This window comes from Schistocerca gregaria, chromosome 2 (assembly GCF_023897955.1).
Source record: "Schistocerca gregaria isolate iqSchGreg1 chromosome 2, iqSchGreg1.2, whole genome shotgun sequence".
Classification (NCBI taxonomy): domain Eukaryota; kingdom Metazoa; phylum Arthropoda; class Insecta; order Orthoptera; family Acrididae; genus Schistocerca; species Schistocerca gregaria.
Genome location: NC_064921.1, coordinates 985,354,217 through 985,374,167, shown reverse-complemented (window position 1 = coordinate 985,374,167; position 19,951 = coordinate 985,354,217). Strand labels below are relative to the sequence as shown.

The window sequence follows — 19,951 nt, the reverse complement described above, 5'->3', positions numbered from 1 at the left end:
GTTATTTTGTTTGATCGTGGGCCATGTCTAGATGAAGATTTAGTGTCTTGATGCCTTTGGGCAGAGTATCGGCACATCGCTGTCACGGCCTTCCCCTTGGTATCTTTCCCATGACTTCCAGTATGTACGCTACCTTTGCAACAGCGTCGTTCTCTACACGCAGCACATGTCCAGACCATCGGAGACTGTCTCCATTTTCTTCTGGATCAGTGCGACCGCAAAACATTTCCTGACAGTTTCCTTCGAGGCGTGACGCAGTGGAATGGCTCGGAGCACTATGGGACTAAACTTCTGAGGTCATCAGTCCCCTAGAACTTAGAACTACTTAAACCTAACTAACACATCAGACACAGCTATGCCGAGGCGAGGTTCGAGCTTGCGACGGTAGCAGTCGGGCTAGTTCAGACTGTATGTAGCGCCTAGAACCGCTCGGCCACCCCGGCCGGCGACGCAGTGCAGTTATGCCATATGCCCATCTGACCATGTACGTCTCCATGACCTCTCCAGTCGACGTTCTGCTCCTTTTGTAGCCAGTCAGTACTCGGTACTGTCAAGAGCGACAGGCGCATGACTGTCCAGTAGATGTTCTTTCATCCAAAGATCGCAGGTGACGCTTGTTGTCATTCGCCACTTCATCTGGGCTGCCTGCGTCCTTGTGTTGACCTCGTCCGTTAGTTGGCCAGCGCTAGCGATTGTAGAACCGAGATACATTTTGTTAGTCTTGGTAGATCTCCATCAAGGTTGATGGTCCCAACTTCGCGTGGATCTGATATCACGTACTCAGTTTCCTTTCTGTTGAGTCGCAGGCCATGTTGCGCAAGTCGGTCGTTCCGCTCTTGTGTCTGGAGATCAGACTTGTTCTCCACGGACAACATGATGTCATCAGCACTGAGAAATGTCCATGGTAGAAGCATGTGCAGGTCTGATGTACAGTGTTTAATTCATGCGTTACCCTATCGAAAGCCTTTATACAATTATTTCGAAAATGGGTGACATATTGTCATAAGGGATTCTGCAGCTATTTAAAGTTTTTATTTTTGTACTAATAGTGTCAACTGAAAATAGTCGACCTTGATAACTAATTTATTTCGCATTTAACTATCAACTTCAGATCTAAGATTAAAATGAAGTCAAACGTTATTAAATCACTGCCTCTGTAGGTGACAACATTGAAAATATTAACAATTTAATTTTTTTAATATCTACATGAATAAGCAGTTAACATAGATTAACAATTTTTAAAATCCTCGAATCTGTACTTGACTAACTGCGAGTAGCGAAAAGTCAAAATTCTTTTAAAAGAACCTAGTCAAAGCTTTAAAATAAGGTAACCACACAGTAATATACGTGTGTTAACATTCCATGGCGCCTAGCGTTTTACTAAACCTATACTCCTGGAAATGGAAAAAAGAACACATTGACACCGGTGCGTCAGACCCACCATACTTGCTCCGGACACTGCGAGAGGGCTGTACAAGCAATGATCACACGCATGGCACAGCGGACACACCAGGAACCGCGGTGTTGGCCGTCGAATGGCGCTAGCTGCGCAGCATTTGTGCACCGCCGCCGTCAGTGTCAGCCAGTTTGCCGTGACATACGGAGCTCCATCGCAGTCTTTAACACTGGTAGCATGCCGCGACAGCGTGGACGTGAACCGTATGTGCAGTTGACGGACTTTGAGCGAGGGCGTATAGTGGGCATGCGGGAGGCCAGGTGGACGTACCGCCGAATTGCTCAACACGTGGGGCGTGAGGTCTCCACAGTACATTGATGTTGTCGCCAGTGGCCGGCGGAAGGTGCACGTGTCCTTCGACCTGGGACCGGACCGCAGCGACGCACGGATGCACGCCAAGACCGTAGGATCCTACACAGTGCCTTAGGGGACCGCACCGCCACTTCCCAGCAAATTAGGGACACTGTTGTTCCTGGGGTATCGGCGAGGACCATTCGCAACCGTCTCCATGAAGCTGGGCTACGGTCCCGCACACCGTAAGGCCGTCTTCCGCTCACGCCCCAACATCGTGCAGCCCGCCTCCAGGCGTGAATGGAGGGACGAATGGAGACGTGTCGTCTTCAGCGATGAGAGTCGCTTCTGCTTTGGTGCCAATGATGGTCGTATGCGTGTTTGGCGCCGTGCAGGTGAGCGCCACAATCAGGACTGCATACGACCGAGGCACACAGGGCCAACACCCGACATCATGGTGTGGGGAGCGATCTCCTACACTGGCCGTACACCTCTGGTGATCGTCGAGGGGACACTGAATAGTGCACTGTACATCCAAACCGTCATCGAACCCATCGTTCTACCATTCCTAGACCGGCATGGGAACTTGCTGTTCCAACAGGGCAATGCACGTCCGCATGTATCCCGTGCTACCCAACGTTCTCTAGAAGGTGTAAGTCAACTACCCTGGCTAGCAAGATCTCCGGATCTGTCCCCCATTGAGCATGTTTGGGACTGGATGAAGCGTCGTCTCACGCGGTCTACACGTCCAGCACGAACGCTGGTCCAACTGAGGCGCCAGGTGGAAATGGCATGGCAAGCCGTTCCACAGGACTACATCCAGCATCTCTACGATCGTCTCCATGGGAGAATAGCAGCCTGCATGCTGCGAAAGGTGGATATACACTGTACTAGTGCCGACATTGTGAATGCTCTGTTGCCTGTGTCTATGTGCCTGTGGTTCTGTCAGTGTGATCATGTGATGTATCTGACCCCAGGAATGTGTCAATAAAGTGTCCCCTTCCTGGGACAATGAATTCACGGTGTTCTTATTTCGATTTCCAGGAGTGTATTATGCATCTTACCAACTCAAGCATCAAGTGTGATGGGTAGGGGAGGGAGGTAGGTGAAAGTGAGAAAGGAAAAAGCTTATACTTCTGGTATTACAATGAAACGAAAAGAGGTAATAGAATTAATTTAAAACTGATAAACAGTTTAGGTCTCAAAAATGAGATCGACAGGAAGTGAAAAATGGCTAAGCAGGGATGGTTAGAGGACAAAGGTAAGGATGTAGAGGCATACATATCTAGGGGTAAGATAGACACTGCCTACAGGAAAATTAAAGAGTCTTTTGGAGAAAAGAGAACCATGTGTATGAATATCAAGATCCCAGATGGAAACCCAGCTCTAAACAAAAAAGGGAAAGCAGAACGGTGGAAGGAGTATATAGAGGGTCTATACAAGGGCGATGTACTTGAGGACAATATTACGGAAATAGACGATGATGTAGATGAAGATGAAATGGGAGATATGATACTGCGTGAAGAGTTTGAGAGACCAGTGAAACACATAAGTCGAAACAAGGCCCTACGAGTAGACAACATTCCAGTAGAACTACGGACAAGAATAATTCCAATCCCAAAGAAAGTAGGTGTTGACAGATGCTAAAATTACCGAAATATCACTTTAATAAAAGACGGCAGCAAAATACTAACGCGAATTCTTTACAGACGATTGGAAAAGCTGGTAGAAGGCGACCTTGGAGTAGATCAGTTTGGATTCCATACAAATGTTGCAACACGTGAGGCAATACTGACCCTACGACTTATCTTACAAGGAAGATTAAGGAAAGCCAAACCTACGTTTCTAGCAGTTGTAGACTTAGAGAAAGCTTTTGACAATGTTGACTGTAATACTCTAAAATTCTGAAGGTGGCAGGTGTAAAATACAGCGAGCAAAAGGGTATTTACAATTTGTACAGAAACCAAATGGCAATTATAAGAGTCGACGGGCATGGAAGGGAAGCAGTGGTTAGGAAGGGAGTGAGACAGGATTGAAGCCTATCTCTGTTGTTATTCAATGTTTATATTGAGGAACCACTAAAGGGAACAAAAGAAAAATTCGGAGTAGGTATTAAAATCCATGACATTGTCATTCTGTCAGAGACTGCAAAGGACTTGCAAGAGCAGTTGAACGGAATGGACAGTGTCTTGAAAGGAGGATATAAGATGAACATCAACAAAAGGAAAACGAGAATAATGGAATGTAGTGGAATTAAGTCGGGCCATGGTGAGGGAAGAGGATTAGGAAATGAGACACTTAAAGTAGTAAAGGAGTTTTGCTATTGGGGAAGGAAGATAACTGATGATGGTCGAAGTAGAGAGGATATAAAATGTAGACTGGCAGTGACAAGGAAAGCGTTTCTGGGGAAGAGAAATTTGTTAACCTCGAGTATAGATTTAAGTGTCAGGAAGACATTTCTGAAAGTATTTGTATGGAGTGTAGCCATGTATGGAAGTGAAACGTGGACGATAAATAGTTGGGACAAGAAGAGCATAGAAGCTTTCGAAAAGTGGATCTACAGAAGAATGCTGAAGATTAGATGGGTAGATCACATAACTAATGAGGAGGTATTGAATAGAATTGGTGAGAAGAGAATTTTGTGGCACAGCTTGACTAGAAGAAGGGATCGGTTGGTAGGACATGTTCTGAGGCATCATGGGATTGGCGGGTAGCGTGGAGGGTAAAAATCGTAGAGGGAGACCAAGGGATGACTACACTAAGTAGATTCAGAAGGATGTAGGTTGTAGTAGGTACTGGGAGATGAAGAAGCTTGCACAGGATAGAGTAGCATGGAGAGCTGCATCAAACCAGTCTCTGGACTGAAGACCACAACAACAACAACAACAAGCAATTTAGGTAATGCACCTGTCATTAATACATTAATCATTTTGTTAAAATTCATAATTAAATGAAAACATTGATCTAAAACACTGAATGCACGAAAATTTCACCAGGGAGGGTCTGAGATGTATAGTGCTTGTGTACACTTGGCTCAGTCTACCTGTGCCCTCACTGCCACTTAGCCAAGTTTCCAGTAAGTGCAGCGAACTGCTGACGTCTTTTTCTGCCTAGTGGTGCTGTAGTAAAATGGGATAAATTCTGCTGACTGTGCCGTCAGAGTATGATGTCGAAATTCTTGAAGTACACCGAATTCTTGAAGTCATGGTGGAGAGTGAGTATTTTATTTGGTTGTTGCAGGCGAAATGCGTGTGCAGAGTGATTATAATTAAATATTCGCTACTTGATTTAGTGGAGATGGAAAGCTATTTACTGTATCGGTAAACAACATCACAGAAATGATGTTCAGACTGTGAGCTGCAGGATTTACGTTGTTAGTACTGTCAGCGTCACGAGTTGCCGTTAGGTGTTGCTACTGTTATGGCGACGTAGGCTTGAACAACAAACATCAGTGTGTATTACCGTTGCAGACAGTCAACGTGGGTCAGGACAAGATGAGCAGGGCTTTACTTGTAACGCTGTCTTATCATAACAACAGTTATAGTATTGCTGGTCGTCGCGCATATCGACGCGTTAAATGAATAAGGAGAGGTCGTCTTTCCGCAAAGGCGTTGAAGAACATGATTTGGGAGTTAGAACTATCTAGCAATTTGTAAGTTGCTCCTGGAAGCGCCAGACGGCCAACTGTGCCAAATATTGTCGAAGAAGATATTGTTGCCATGACTGAGAATGCTGGACGCGATGTGCTGTCTCCAAACAGTGCACGAGCTGTGTCACGACAGCTGAACATTCCTTGGTCCACCGTTGGAAAAGTGCTGCGAACATTTATGAAATGATATCCGTACAGACCTCACATTACTCGCCATTGTTGGCTACGTGACGGGGTAGACTTTGCTCTTAGGTTTCTTGCAAGGGTTGAATGTGGCGACATGTGGCCTTTGGCCATTTTCTTGAAAGATGAAGCACGCTTCACGCTCCCTGGCGCAGTAAAAACAAGCCAAAATCAAAGAAAGTTCATGAAGTTCCCCTCCGTTGTCAATGCGTGACTGTGTGGTATAGTTCCATGAAAAACTTCAATATTCATGAATATGTAATTTGATAAAAAAGGAAGATACGTGTCCAATCAGTAAGGGAAAAAAGGTTCAAATGGCTCTGAGCACTATGGGACTCAACATCTGAGGTCATCAGTCCCCTAGAACTTAGAACTACTGAAACCTAACTAACCTAAACACATCACCCACATCCATCCGCGAGGCAGGATTGGAACCTGCGACCGTAGCGGTCGTGTGGTTCCAGACTGAAGTGCCTAGAACCGCTCGGCCACACCGGCCCGCAGTCAGTAAGGACATCAGTGTTTTCCTTTGATGGACTCCAGGCTTTAAGGACACGCAGCATAAACGGTACACTTCACTGTGATCCCTGCTCTAATGTAGGGAGGTGCTTTGGACTCAACTGCTTTGATGCACGATGGGGTCCAACTCGCACCGCTCATCAGGTCATTCGGCTACTCCGAAACACGTCTGGAGAAAACCGAATCACTGACCGATTATTCAAAGCTGTGTGGCCACCACGATCGCCAGAGTTGAATCGGTGTGATTTCTGGCTGTGGGGTTACCTGAAGGATGGGTTTATCAATGTGATACGAACATACGTTGGACATTGAAGATGAGCATAGCGTGGAAAGTGGACAGCATCCCACCTGAGATGTTTCGGGCAGCATCAAAACAATCTTCATTGCAGTTCCAGGCTGTCGTGGGTGCACATGTTTTCTTGCTGAGCAATGTTTATAACCCGGAACGTAAAAATGGAACGCAAGTCTCATGAGGCAATTAAAATGTGTTTACTTAAATAGTTCATTCATTATTTATCTTTTACATGTCATTACAAATGTATCCACAAAGTTTCATTGTTCTACGATGACTCGTTTTTGATGGAGCCCCTCTCAAATACCGAAAGTTTGGTTATAAGCCACTGCATTTCACGTACTTCCAAGATTTTCAAATAATGTCCCGCCAACCGTTTTCATAAGAGACGAGGCAGCTAACGTTTACGTGGACGCGGACGAGAAATCCGACATCAAGAGAGACGAGTTGGTTAATGTGATTCACGCTCTCAGCACTCCAGCGGCAGCTGTCAACTTTATTTGACTCACAAATAGCACTGTTTGTTTACGAGAATGAAGTACTGCGTTAGGTCTATTAAAATGTGAATGTCAGTCATGCCTGTACCATAGTCATGTTATTCCCTCTGTAATATACATAAATGAAAACATTAGTATTCATGAACATGTAATATGATTAAAAAGGAAGATATATGTCCAGTCAGTAAGGACATCAGCTTACAAAAGTTCACCAATTCGGTCAGACACACTGTAGACAGACAGTGCTATTATATTTACGTAACATCAGATATTACGGAAATTATTTCTATTAATTTGATACGAAAGTCCCACAACCGTTAGAAAACTCGAAGGCGAAAAGATCTGTATACTAGGGGACGTGGACCCAAACCCACAACACAGTTTCATATCTTCGCTCCCCACCAACTACGCTACACTCTACGTCTACGACAAGCTACAGTGTATTTTATGTTCCGATCTTCTGAAGGCTTTAATCGCTGATCTGTTACGAACTTAAGTTTAATTCTAACAAGAATGACACGTTTTTGTTGTATCTACGGTGAGCCTTTGCCATAAATCGACGTATTTCCATAACACACGTGTGTCACAACAGGAACGTAACTTAGCACGAAAATTCTTGAACGACCATTTTGATGTTTCACGTCGTATTATAATAACAAACCGTACCAGTTTCGATGCGTTCTTGAGTAATTCAGTCTGCCGCTGCTAAGAAACAGTATATCTTTATATAAGGTAATTTATAACATAAAACCAGCCAAATATGGGCTGTAGCTGAACACGACAAATACAATACGGCGTCTTGGAATTTCTGATGGTAGCATGGAGAGCAGTATTGCTTCTTATTGGTTTTGTCACCGTAGCACGTGTGTTTCAAATGACGAAATGGCTTCTCAACGTGAAATAGCAGAAAGTTACTTAACAAGACTCATAGAACACGAAGTCAACTGTAGCTACCTTGTCCTGTGTGATGACAGCCCTAGGCGCTATGTATAAACTTTCAAGATGTGTCTGTGTTGGTCTACTGAATTTCTAGTTCCAGTTAGATGATTCCAAGTTTTTTCTATTATTTCGTAGTACACTATGTTCTTCTAATTTGGCCACAAAATTCCTACCAGTTTGACTGACCTGTATACGCTTTTGTGACAGTTGTTGCACTTAATCTTAGGCCCACCCGATGGACTAAATTTACAGCTTTACGTATTTGTATTGTGTTTTAGCTTAAAAGAAAGAGTTTCTCTTACACAGGACCCTGTTCTTAATGTGGTTTTTCGAAGCCTTTGAGCTATTTTCTCTGACACATTTCGTCTACATTCTATGAACATGAACGTAGGTTCTACACTTGTTCCTCATTTACGCGGTAGTACCTGCTCTCCATGTGTGCTCTGTTTTCGTTTTACGAAACATTTTAGTAACACCTTCACCGTTATAACCAATAATTACCTCCTTCATTCCCAGTGATAAAAGAAGCAAAGGAAAATGTTTTCATAATTTGTTTAATTGTTATTACCCATAGATGCATTCTAAAGCATAATGTATTAATTTTAAGTTATTTATTTTTTCTTAAATATTTAAACTACACACGTGTAGTTCAAGTCTTAACCAGTATAAAAAAATATTTCACAACACATATTAAAATTTTTGTTCATGGAATTTTAAAACGCAGGTGTTTTTGATTACACGCAGATAACTCTTTCTCTTCCTATAAACGATTCTTGTGCATGAAATACAATTTTTGTAGTTCGTTTTAGAGGTATTCTTCGCCTTTCTGTTTAGCCTTGTCTTCAAAACAAAGTAAGTATCACTATGTGCAGAATGTGGTTCCATCTATAGCAAAAACTGAAACTAATCAAGCAACACAAAAGTGTGATACAGGTCTAGAGTTGGTAAAAACCGTTCATTAATTTTACGACGTGAATACCCAAATTCTACATACCTGTACCCACATACTGAAGAGCTTAGAACGACTTGCTTATGAATAGCTATTTCATTTATCCTATCTTGTTCACTTAATGATAGCTTGAGGCACCCATCAGTAAATGAACGGACTTCCATGATGAAGAACCTATAACGAGGTGCATGCAACTGGGTTTCCTGTAAATGGTGAATTTAAGTGTATCGCCATCTTCATTGACATTTATGTCAAGGAAATTGATAAGTCCTTTACGTTAACATTCAAAAGTGAATTTTACTTCAAAGTGAGAAACCCTAAGCTTTAGAGTAACATCATTCATTTCATGAACGCTTCCTTTGAATATTAAAATATTTTCGTCAACGTATTGGTAATAGTTTATTGTCTTAGCTAACTCTGGGCTTACATCAAAAAATTTGTGCTCTATTTGGTTCATGAACGTTTCAGCCATGATACTGGAGAGATCATTATCCATTGAGAAACCTTCTGGATTGATGGTTAATTTTATGGCAACATATGAAATAACTATAAGCAAATGTTAGCTCTATCATTTCTCATACAGATACATTTTCATGTACCAGTAATAATATTTAATGAAATCGACGATTTCACTGATTGCTATATTTGTATACAAGTTTCCTTTGTGAATTGATGCAAGGAATGTATCTACTGGTTTTGAAATAGGTTTGATGCTATCAGAAAAGTCATAAATCTTCTTAATACAGTATTGCTCATTGAATTAATGTATACTTCTTAACTTACGTGGCAGATATCTGTTAATCTGTTCTTTCTTGGGGATTAGTCTCATTTACTTGTCTCTCGTCTCCAGCTTGGCCTCTGTTTGCATGACTGGAGTCTGCAGGTTCAACACAAGAAACCATTTCTTTTCAACATTTTTACACAGAGGGTTTTCAGTAATGTGGAATTTCGCTGTAGGATCCTTATTTACTTGTTTTATTCCGCTGTCTGCAAAAAATTTCAGTTTTAGATATGTAGTCTTTTCACTCATTATGACTATGGTTTACTTTTATTGTATTTTATAATTAACACTTGATGCTTTTTTAATTTAATATTCAATTACTGTATTGTTCTCTTATCAATATTTAACTCCCAATTCATATTTGTATTTAAACTATTTTAGTAAGTTTATTGGTGAGTGCATTTTTTTTGTTTTTGGGCTGTTATGTTGTTTTCAGTCCTGAGACTGGTTTGATGCAGCTCTCCATGCCACTCTATCCTGAGCAAGCCTCTTCATCTCCCAGTACCTACTGCAACCTACCTCCTTCTGAATCTGCTTAGTGTATTCATCTCTTGGTCTCCCTCTACGATTTTTACCCTCCACACTACCCTCCAATGCTAAATTTGTGATCCCTTGATGCCTCAGAACATGTCCTACCAACCGATCCCTTCTTCTAGTCAAGTTGTGCCACAAACTTCTCTTCTCCACAATCCTATTCAATACCTCCTAGTTAGTTATGTGATCTACCCATCTAATCTTCAGCATTCTTCTGTAGCACCACATTTCGAAAGCTTCTATTCTCTTCTTGTCCAAACTGGTTATCGTCCATGTTTCACTTCCATACATGGCTACACTCCATACAAATACTTTCAGAAACGACTTCCTGATACATAAATCTATATTCGATGTTAACAAATTTCTCTTCTTCATAAACGCTTTCCTTGCCATTGCCAGTCTACATTTTATATTCCCTCTACTTCGACCATCATCAGTTATTTTGCTCCCCAAATACAAAACTCCTTTACTACTTTAAGTGTCTCATTTCCTAATCTAATTCCCTCAGCATCACCCGATTTAATTTGACTACATTCCATTAACCTCGTTTTGCTTTTGTTGATGTTCATCTTATATCCTCCTTTCAAGACACTGTCCATTCCGTTCAACTGCTCTTCCAAGTCCTTTGCCGTCTCTGACAGAATTACAATGTCATCGGCGAACCTCAAAGTTTTTACTTCTTCTCCATGAATTTTGATATCTACTCCAAATTTTTCTTTTGTTTCCTTTACTGCTTGCTCAATATACAGATTGAATAACATCGGGGAGAGGCTACAACTCTGTCTCACTCCTTTCCCAACCACTGCTTCCCTTTCATGTCCCTCGACTCTTATGACTGCCATCTGGTTTCTGTACAAGCCTTTCGCTCCCTGTATTTTACCCCTGCCACCTTCAGAATTTGAAAGAGAGCATTCCAGTCAACATTGTCAAAAGCTTTCTCTAAGTCTACAAATGCTAGGAACGTAGGTTTGCCTTTTCTTAATCTTTCTTCTAAGATAAGTCGTAAGGTCAGTATTACCTCACGTGTTCCAACATTTCTACGGAATTCAAACTGATCTTCCCCGAGGTGCACATCTACCAGTTTTTCCATTCGTCTGTAAAGAATTCGTGTTAGTATTTTGCAGCTGTGGCTTATTAAACTGATAGTTCGGTAATTTTTACATCTGTCAAAACCTGCGTTCTTTGGGATTGGAATTATTATATTCTTCTTGAAGTCTGAGGGTATTTCGCCTGTCTCGTACATCTTGTTCACCAGATGGTAGAGTTTTGTCAGGACTGGCTCTCCCAAGGCCGTCAGTAGTTCCAATGGAATGTTGTCTACTCCGGGGGCCTTGTTTCGACTCAGGTCTTTCAGTGCTCTGTCAAACTCTTCATGCAGTATCTTATCTCTCATTTCGTCTTCATCGACATCCTCTTCCATTTCCATAATATTGTCCTCGAGTACATCGCCCTTGTATAAACCTTCTGTATACTCCTTCCACCTTTCTGCTTTCCCTTCTTTGTTTAGAACTGGGTTTCCATCTGAGCTCTTGATATTCATGAAAGTGGTTCTCTTTTCTCCAAAGGTCTTTATTTTGTCTGTAGGCAGTATCTATCTTACCCCTAGTGAGATAAGCTTCTACATCCTTACATTTGTCCTCTAGCCATTCCTGCTTAGCCATTTTGCACTTCCTGTCAATCTCATTTTTGAGACGTTTGTATTCCTTTTTGCCTGCTTCATTTACTGCATTTTTATATTTTCTCCTTTCATCAATTAAATTCAATTATTTTTTCTGTTACCCAAGGATTTCTAGCAGCCCTCGTCTTTTTACCTACTTTATCCTCTGCTGCCTTCACTACTTCATCCCTCAGAGCTACCCATTCTTCTTCTACTGTGTTTCTTTCCCCCATTGCTGTCAATTGTTCCCTTATGCTCTCCTTGAAACTCTGTACAACCTCTGGTTCTTTCAGCTTATCCAGATTCCATGTTCTTAAATTCCCACCTTTTTACAGTTTCTTCAGTTTTAACCTACAGGTCATAACCAATAGATTGTGGTCAGAGTCCACATCTGCCCCTGGAAATGTCTTACAATTTAAAACCTGATTCCTAAATCTCTGTCTTACCATTATATAATGTATCTGATACCTTTTAGTATCTCCAGGATTCTTCCATGTAAATAACCTTCTTTTATGATTCTTGAACCAAGTGTTAGCTATGATTAAGTTATGCTCTGTGCAAAATTCTACCAGACGGCTTCCTCTTTCATTTCTTAGCCCCAATCCATAATCACCTACTACGTTTCCTTCTCTCCCTTTTCCACTGACGAATTCCAGTCACCCATGACTATTAAATTTTCGTCTCCCTTCACTACCTGAATAATTTCTTTTATCTCATCATACATTTCATCAATTTCTTCATCATCTGCAGAGCTATTTGGCATATAAACTTGTACTACTGTAGTAGGCATGGGCCACAATAATGCGTTCACTGTGCTGTTTGTAGTAGCTTACCCGCACTCCTATTTTTTTATTCATTATTAAACCTACTCCTGCATTACCCCTATTTGATTTTGTATTTATAACCCTGTTTTCACCTGACCAAAAGTCTTGTTCCTCCTGCCACCGATCTTCACTAATTCCCACTATATCTAATTTTAACCTATCCATTTGCCTTTTTAAATTTTCTAACCTACCTGCCCGATTAAGGGATCTGACATTCCATGCTCCTATCTGTAGAAAGCCAGTTTTCTTTCTCCTGATAACGACGTCCTCCTGAGTAGTCCCCGCCCGGAGATCCGAATGGGGGACTATATTACCTCCAGAATATTTTACCCAAGAGGACGCCATCATCATTTAATAATACAGTATAGCTGCATGTCCTCGGGAAAAATTACGGCTGCAGTTTCCCCTTGCTTTGAGCCGTTCACAGTACCAGCACAGCAAGGCCACTTTGGTTAATGTTGCAAGGCCAGATCAGTCAATCATCCAGACTGTTGCCCCTGCAACTACTGAAAAGGCTGCTGCCCCTCTTCAGGAGCCACATGTTTGTCTCGCCTCTCAACAGCTACCACTACGTTGTGGTTGCACCTACGGTAAGGCCATCTGTATCGCTGAGGCACGCAAGCCTCCCCACCAATGGCAAGGTCCATGGTTCAAGGGAGGGGGGGTTTTGAGCTACGGGTGATTTTAACCAGTTGCTAGCCCTTTTTACCTCACCTATAGTTCTCATTATTTCTTTAACGAATAATATGGGCTGTAGATTACATTTAAGTCCTTTTTAAACAAATAAAATCTTATTATTAACTAGTGTGATGTTTGTTAAATTGACAAATCTGTCATAGAACTTCTGCAAATTTTGCAGTATGCCTTTCCCTTTACTTTTACATCAATGCAGATGTAAGTTTTTTTCTGATGCCTCACAGTAAACCTAACTTTCTCACAATTTACATTACTGACAACAATAAAACTATAATGTCGATAAAATCTTAAGTCAGTGGAAACTCTCTGATTTTGCTACTACCATACCAGACTGAACAAGATCTTACCAGGTCGCTGCACTTGTGAGTCAGTGCCAGCATGGCCACAGGGAGACTGAGCCCACTGTACACATACATAATATGGCTTAGACATACTATGGTGGGAATGTGTGCACTCAGCTTTCAGGTTGGATATTGTAATTTAATTATGAATTGCAGCATGATGATTCATATATAAACGTTTGGTGGATTACATAAATTGCTTCTTAGTTTTAAATAATTCTGTGACACTGTTAGACAGTTCATTGTTACATTTTAATACCATACAAGTTCTGTGTTTTTGCTCTCCCCCTACGTTTCTCCCTACTCATCCATCAACCATGATGCATGGGTTTTTATGATTCATAGTGGGTTTAGTAAAATGGTAGATGCTACAGAATGTTGACACAAGTACTTTTCAGCTGTGACCAAGCTCCTTTTAAAGAATTTTGTGATTTTTACAACTGGTGAGAATCAAGTACCTTATTAGAAACTATAGATAGTGTCATTTTATGTTTCCAACTTATTGCAGTAAATTAGAAAACCAAAATTTTAAACACTTTGAATCAGATTATTTACAGAGATAGTGATTATCAAAGTTTAATTTAATTTAGTTTTCAGATATGATGATGAACGATAAACGTGACTGAGACTGGTTATCAAGTGCATGTTCTTTTAAATGAGAGTGTCACAACAATTGTTTTTAAATATAACAATTCATTATGTCAAGTCACTTACTACTTATATGACTTAACATGCCCAATTTCAGTATTTGATGCAATTAATTCACCAATATATTTCCTATTACATATTACAATTTCTGGTGTATACCATGAAGAAACTGTTAGTGGATTAATTTCATCTGAAAATCGCAATCAGTTTTCAAAACTGGTAATGCTAGCACTGTAATTATTACAACAATTGGAAATAATGAGTTATTACATAAACATATAAATGGTCACATATTTCCACTTGACAGTATCTCAATTTTTAAAAAACAATAGTTTACTTCTTATGGGTAGCCCATAAGTAAGATGTAAAGTGGTTGCAGTACTGCTAAGACAATATTTTCAAACTGTTAAATGTAGCTATTAAGTTTTAAATACCCCAGTGTATTTATTCGATAAAAAAGAAGTATTTTCGATGGAAAGCAATATATTCTAATGGGTAAAAAATAATTTTGTCTCTGAAAGGTAAATGAAATAAGAAACATGGTTAACTTGCACATGGTGGAAGTTAATGTAATAAATGTAAGTGAAACATAAGAAAAATTATACTGCACTAGTATTTCACCAAGATAATTAAATACAGTATGGAAAAAAATAACTTGGCAAACTACCTCCTGATTCTGGCTGTGTTTAATTTATTTCTTTTAAACTTAGTGTTCAGCGGTGTAAAGGTTCATAGGATATAAAGAAAGATCAAACTGCTTCGACATGATCTATATCAAGAAAAGATTAACACTATAATTTTCATTACTGTCTATTATTATGACTGATACGGCAAGTGTATTGTTAAAAATAAATATAAAATAAATTTAAATATTTTAGCTTTTAAGTCTATTTCTGTTCCGTCTTTCAGGAAAGTAAAGGCATAGTGCTTAACATTGCTAACAGAATATTCATTAAAAATGGTTATAATATTAAGGAAGAATTCAATAATTCTGCCATTAGATTCAAGGCTGGAACAGAAGAAGTAGATTTTTCACAAGAAGAGCAAGCACGAAAAATAATAAATGACTGGATAGAATATAAGACAAATCAGAAGATAAAAAACATAATCCCTGCTGGTAAGCAATTTTCCTCATTAAATTACTATTCGTATGAACACTACTCAAGAATATTTTCAGCTTTTCTCCTCTGTAAATGAGTATCTTTTTCAGCTTGTCGCAATAATTATTTTAGAATAGTTGTCAATATGTATTCCTTTACTCCACAAGCCACCTTACGATACATGGCACATCATAGTTTTGGTGCCATTATTGTTTCTCTCCTTTGATGTACAATTTGCGAATGATGAGCGACGAGAACCATTGTTAGTAAGCAGCGATATGAGCTAAAATCCAACTGTTACCACAGTATGATTTGTTGTAGGAAGATGACGCAAGTAGAAAGAAGTAGTGCCTTGGTGGATACTTGTTGAAACGAAAGTTCTACCCATTTAGCACGTAAACCTATTCGTTACGCCATGCATTACTTCAGCGTTTGCTAATGAAGTTCTTACAGCAACTTTGTTTTGGCTTTCCTCTAACGCTTCTAATAATTCTTCCCTGTACGGTTCAGAAACCCGAGGAATGAAGCAGTACTCAAGAACTGATCGACGATAATTTGCAAAGCCACCTTTTTCGTAAATTCTCATATTTTCCTCGGCATCAGTACTTCATTAAATGAATCGCCAGATACACTCTGTGCCTGTGTATCCTCGATAATTTACTTCCGTAGATTTCAGACTTCGTTGTACTCTCGCGATACGCGAACAATGGTTCGCATCTGTCCACTATGTCATAAGATGTGACCGTAAAGTGCAGCACTGGGTTTTGCGACTCGAAACGGATTGGACTAAAACAATCTTTTTTTTTTAAACCTTCAAACTCACATTTCATTCGGGCTTCGGGAACCGACGCGAATTTGGAATGCCTGGCGTCACTAGAGTAAACCCGGCGCCAGACGACAAAATTTGACCGAGCTCGACCACCGCGGCTTCGGTAACACTGACGACGCGAACTTCCGAACTGCTGATGGCGAACTACAAATGAAACGCACAAGCGATCTCATCCTGAAACAGAGACCTCAAAAACTAACGTGATCTACTGCGCGTTTTAGACTTCTTTGTGACTCCAAGGCCGGCCGCGGTGGTCTCGCGGTTCTAGGCGCGCAGTCCGGAACCGTGCGACTGCTACGGTCGCAGGTTCGAATCCTGCCTCGGGCATGGATGTGTGTGATGTCCTTAGGTTAGTTAGGTGTAAGTAGTTCTAAGTTCTAGGGGACTGATGACCACAGCAGTTGAGTCCCATAGTGCTCAGAGCCATTTGAACCATTTTTTTGTGACTCCAAATAACACCGCCACTGGCTGACAACACTTAAATGACTCGCCAAATAAAAACATTCGGTTGACCTACCATTTAAAGATTTGGTCCGATGGCCGACCAATGATCATAACTAAATAACATTTCAAGAAAATAAAATTCTGATCTCAATGAAAATTAAATAACAAGGCAAACAACATACTTGGCTTCTGTATCATACAGATTGTAACTCTATCTACATAGAGTATGACACTTCATACAAACATCACCACCTAGCGGCATTGATAAACACACAGATTCATTGATCTACATCTATATCTAGATCTAAATCTACATGGTTATTCTGCAATTCGCACTTAAGTGCCTCACAGAGGGTTCATCGACCCATTTTCATACTACTTCTCTACCATTCCACCGGGGTACAAAGTAGACTAGCCTCCAAGTGGTGTACCCCGGGGAACGTAACTAAGTTACGGCTAAATAGTCTACAGATATCGGCTGCTGGACCTTTGGTGGTTGCAAATTACCTTAGGATATCCCAGCTGTTAGAGGATACATAGCAATGAAGCAAAACAGTTCTGCCAATAACTACCTGACAAAGGACTTAGGGAATACCCTTCGGCTCTTACAGCTAAACATAGAGGGAACAAGCAGAGCAAAAAGTGAGTATCTCACTCAAATATTGATTGAAAACAAGGTGGACGTTGTTCTACTACAGGAAACCCACTGCTCAGGCGAAACCCAACTTCATTCCAGGTGTAAGCTCCCTGGCTACACGTTAGCTGCTACGACATACCATGCAAGTTACGGATCTGCAACATATATCAAGAATGATGTTGAAGAGGTAACAGATGTCCAAACAAAAACGGGAAATAACATCCATACCATCAGACTGAAAGTCGCCAACACAGAGATTGTGAACATCTATAAGCCCCCAGCACAACCATGGGTAAATGAAGCTGCTCAAAATATTCTACATCCAGGAATAGTAACTGGAGACTTCAATAGCCATAACACACAATGGGGCTACAGAACCACGAATGAAGATGGTGAAAAGTATCAGAATGGGCTGAAATGGAACGCCTTTTCTTACTATTTGACGGGAAGGACAAAAGGACATTCCGCTCGGCTAGATGGGCTCAAGACTACACACCTGATCTCTGTTTTGTTACCACTAACAACAAAGGATTACCCTTGCAGAGCAGCAGGAAGGTGCTCAGTGATTTCCCTAGAAGCCAACACCGACCTGTACTGGTGAAAATTGGACTCGAAATCCCAGTTGTGAAGTCTATACCAAAGCCACGATGGAACTTCCAAAAAGCCAAGTGGGTTAAATTCTCTGAAGAAGTTGATCATATTATTCAGTTTATTCCACCTAAAGTTAGGCACTATCACCGCTTTGTTAGACTAATTCATTCCATTGCCAGAAAACATATTCCAAGAGGGTACAGTGAGAACTACATCCCTGGATGGAGCACTAGATGTCATGAGTTTTATGACGAATTTAAAACGACTCGAGACACCAAGGTAAAAGATGAATTGATTTCGGCCCTAGATTCAGCTAGGCAAAAGAAATGGATGGAACTAACTGAAAACATGTCTTTCCAAAACTCGAGCAAGAAAGCTTGGAATTTATTACGAAAGCTTGGCAGTGCCACAAAAGTTGATATCTTATCAGACAAAATAAATCCTAACAAAATAGCAGCCAGGATTGTTAATATAACAAGAACACCAAGCAACAACAACAAACAGAAAGCCAAAGAAATAAAACATGAGCTAAAGTCTAAAATGTCTCAAGCACAGCCTTCCGAATTTGCACAGATAATCTCTTCAGCCGAAGTTGTTTCAGCCCTAGATACTCTGAAATCTGGTAAAGCGGCTGGTTGTGATGGTATATACCCGGAGTTCCTTAAACATGCTGGCCAAGGTGCAGTGCAGTGGCTAACTGCACTGTTTAATGAAATTCTCGCAACAGGAAGACTGCCAAATCTTTTTAAGAAAACTAAAATAATTGCCATCCTGAAACCGTCAAAATCTGGTAACAATCCTGAAGACTATAGACCCATTGCACTTTTAAGTGTCTGCTATAAACTGCTGGAGAGAGTACTCTATAATAGAATTGCACCAACTATCCTGAGACACATTCCTGTAGAACAGGCTGGCTTCAGACGAGACCCCAGTTGTAGCGATCAAGTGCTAGCGTTGGCAACACACATAGAGAAGGGCTTCGAAGACCTGAAGAAAACAATGGCCATGTTTATTGACCTAACATCAGCATATGACACAGTGTGGCGGAAAGGCATGCTTCTTAAGTTCTTAAGAATAATTCCATGTAAAAGAATTGCACAACTACTCAATAACATGCTGTCCAACAGAAAATTCCAAGTTCACCTAAAAGGTCAAGTAAGCAAGAGATACAATTTAAATGACGGACTACCACAAGGATCAGTATTGGCCCCCCTACTTTTCAATTTATATGTCGCTGACTTGCCAGAAACGAAAGCAAGAACATTTATCTATGCTGATGACATAGCCTTGGTGACGCGGGCTAACGATTTTACAACTTCAGAAACGACTCTCACTGAGGATCTGTGAATTCTAGATGAATTTTTTAATCGATGGCGACTCAAAGTAAACAAATAAAACTGAATCCTCCACCTTCCATCTGAGTAATAGGCATGCTCGTTATAAACCGCAAATTTCCTTTAGAAATCAGTTGCTCTTATATAACCCATTCCCAAAATATCTCGGCGTGACCTTGGATCGTTCGCTAACATATAGAAAACACCTAACTGAAACAGCTTTAAAAATGAGAACCAGAAACAATATATTACACAAACTCTCCGGAACAAGCTGGGGAGCTAAGGCATCAGTACTCAAAACAACTGCCCTCTCACTTGTATATTCAGTTGGGGAATATTGCAGCCCAGTATGGCTGAACAGCGCTCACACAGCCATGGTAGACACGCAGCTGAATGTAGCCATGAGAAGCGTATCCGGGACAATAAAATCCACACCCACAGAATGGCTACCTGTTCTGTCTAATATTGCACCACCGAAGTTACGACATCAAGCAGCGTTGAAAAGGGAATGGGAGAAATGCTCCAAGAATCCCGAGTTACCGCTACACCAGGACTGTGATTCCACTCAAAGGCAACGTCTTAAGTCCAGGAAACCCTCCTGGAGACTTGGAAAAAGGCTTACTTCTGATGGATTCCAACCAGAAACAGCATGGCGGGAAGAATGGTTCGCAGCCAATCCCAATTCTGCAGGTCTCATTGCTGATCCTACACGAGTCCCTCCTGGATTCCACTTACCTAGGAGGTCGTGGACCACTCTAAA

The 19,951-nt window shown here is 40.9% G+C and overlaps 1 protein-coding gene across 3 annotated transcripts in view; it reads left to right on the top strand.

Annotated features, from left to right (window-relative positions):
* Positions 1–19,951, top strand: part of LOC126335468 (serpin B6-like) — a 99,664-nt gene that overhangs the window by 63,766 nt on the left and 15,947 nt on the right. For all 3 annotated transcript variants that reach the window (XM_049998781.1, XM_049998780.1, XM_049998782.1), the window contains exon 4: positions 15,166–15,373. In XM_049998781.1, the coding sequence (XP_049854738.1) occupies positions 15,166–15,373 (208 nt within the window). The remainder of the gene's footprint in view (positions 1–15,165; positions 15,374–19,951) is intronic.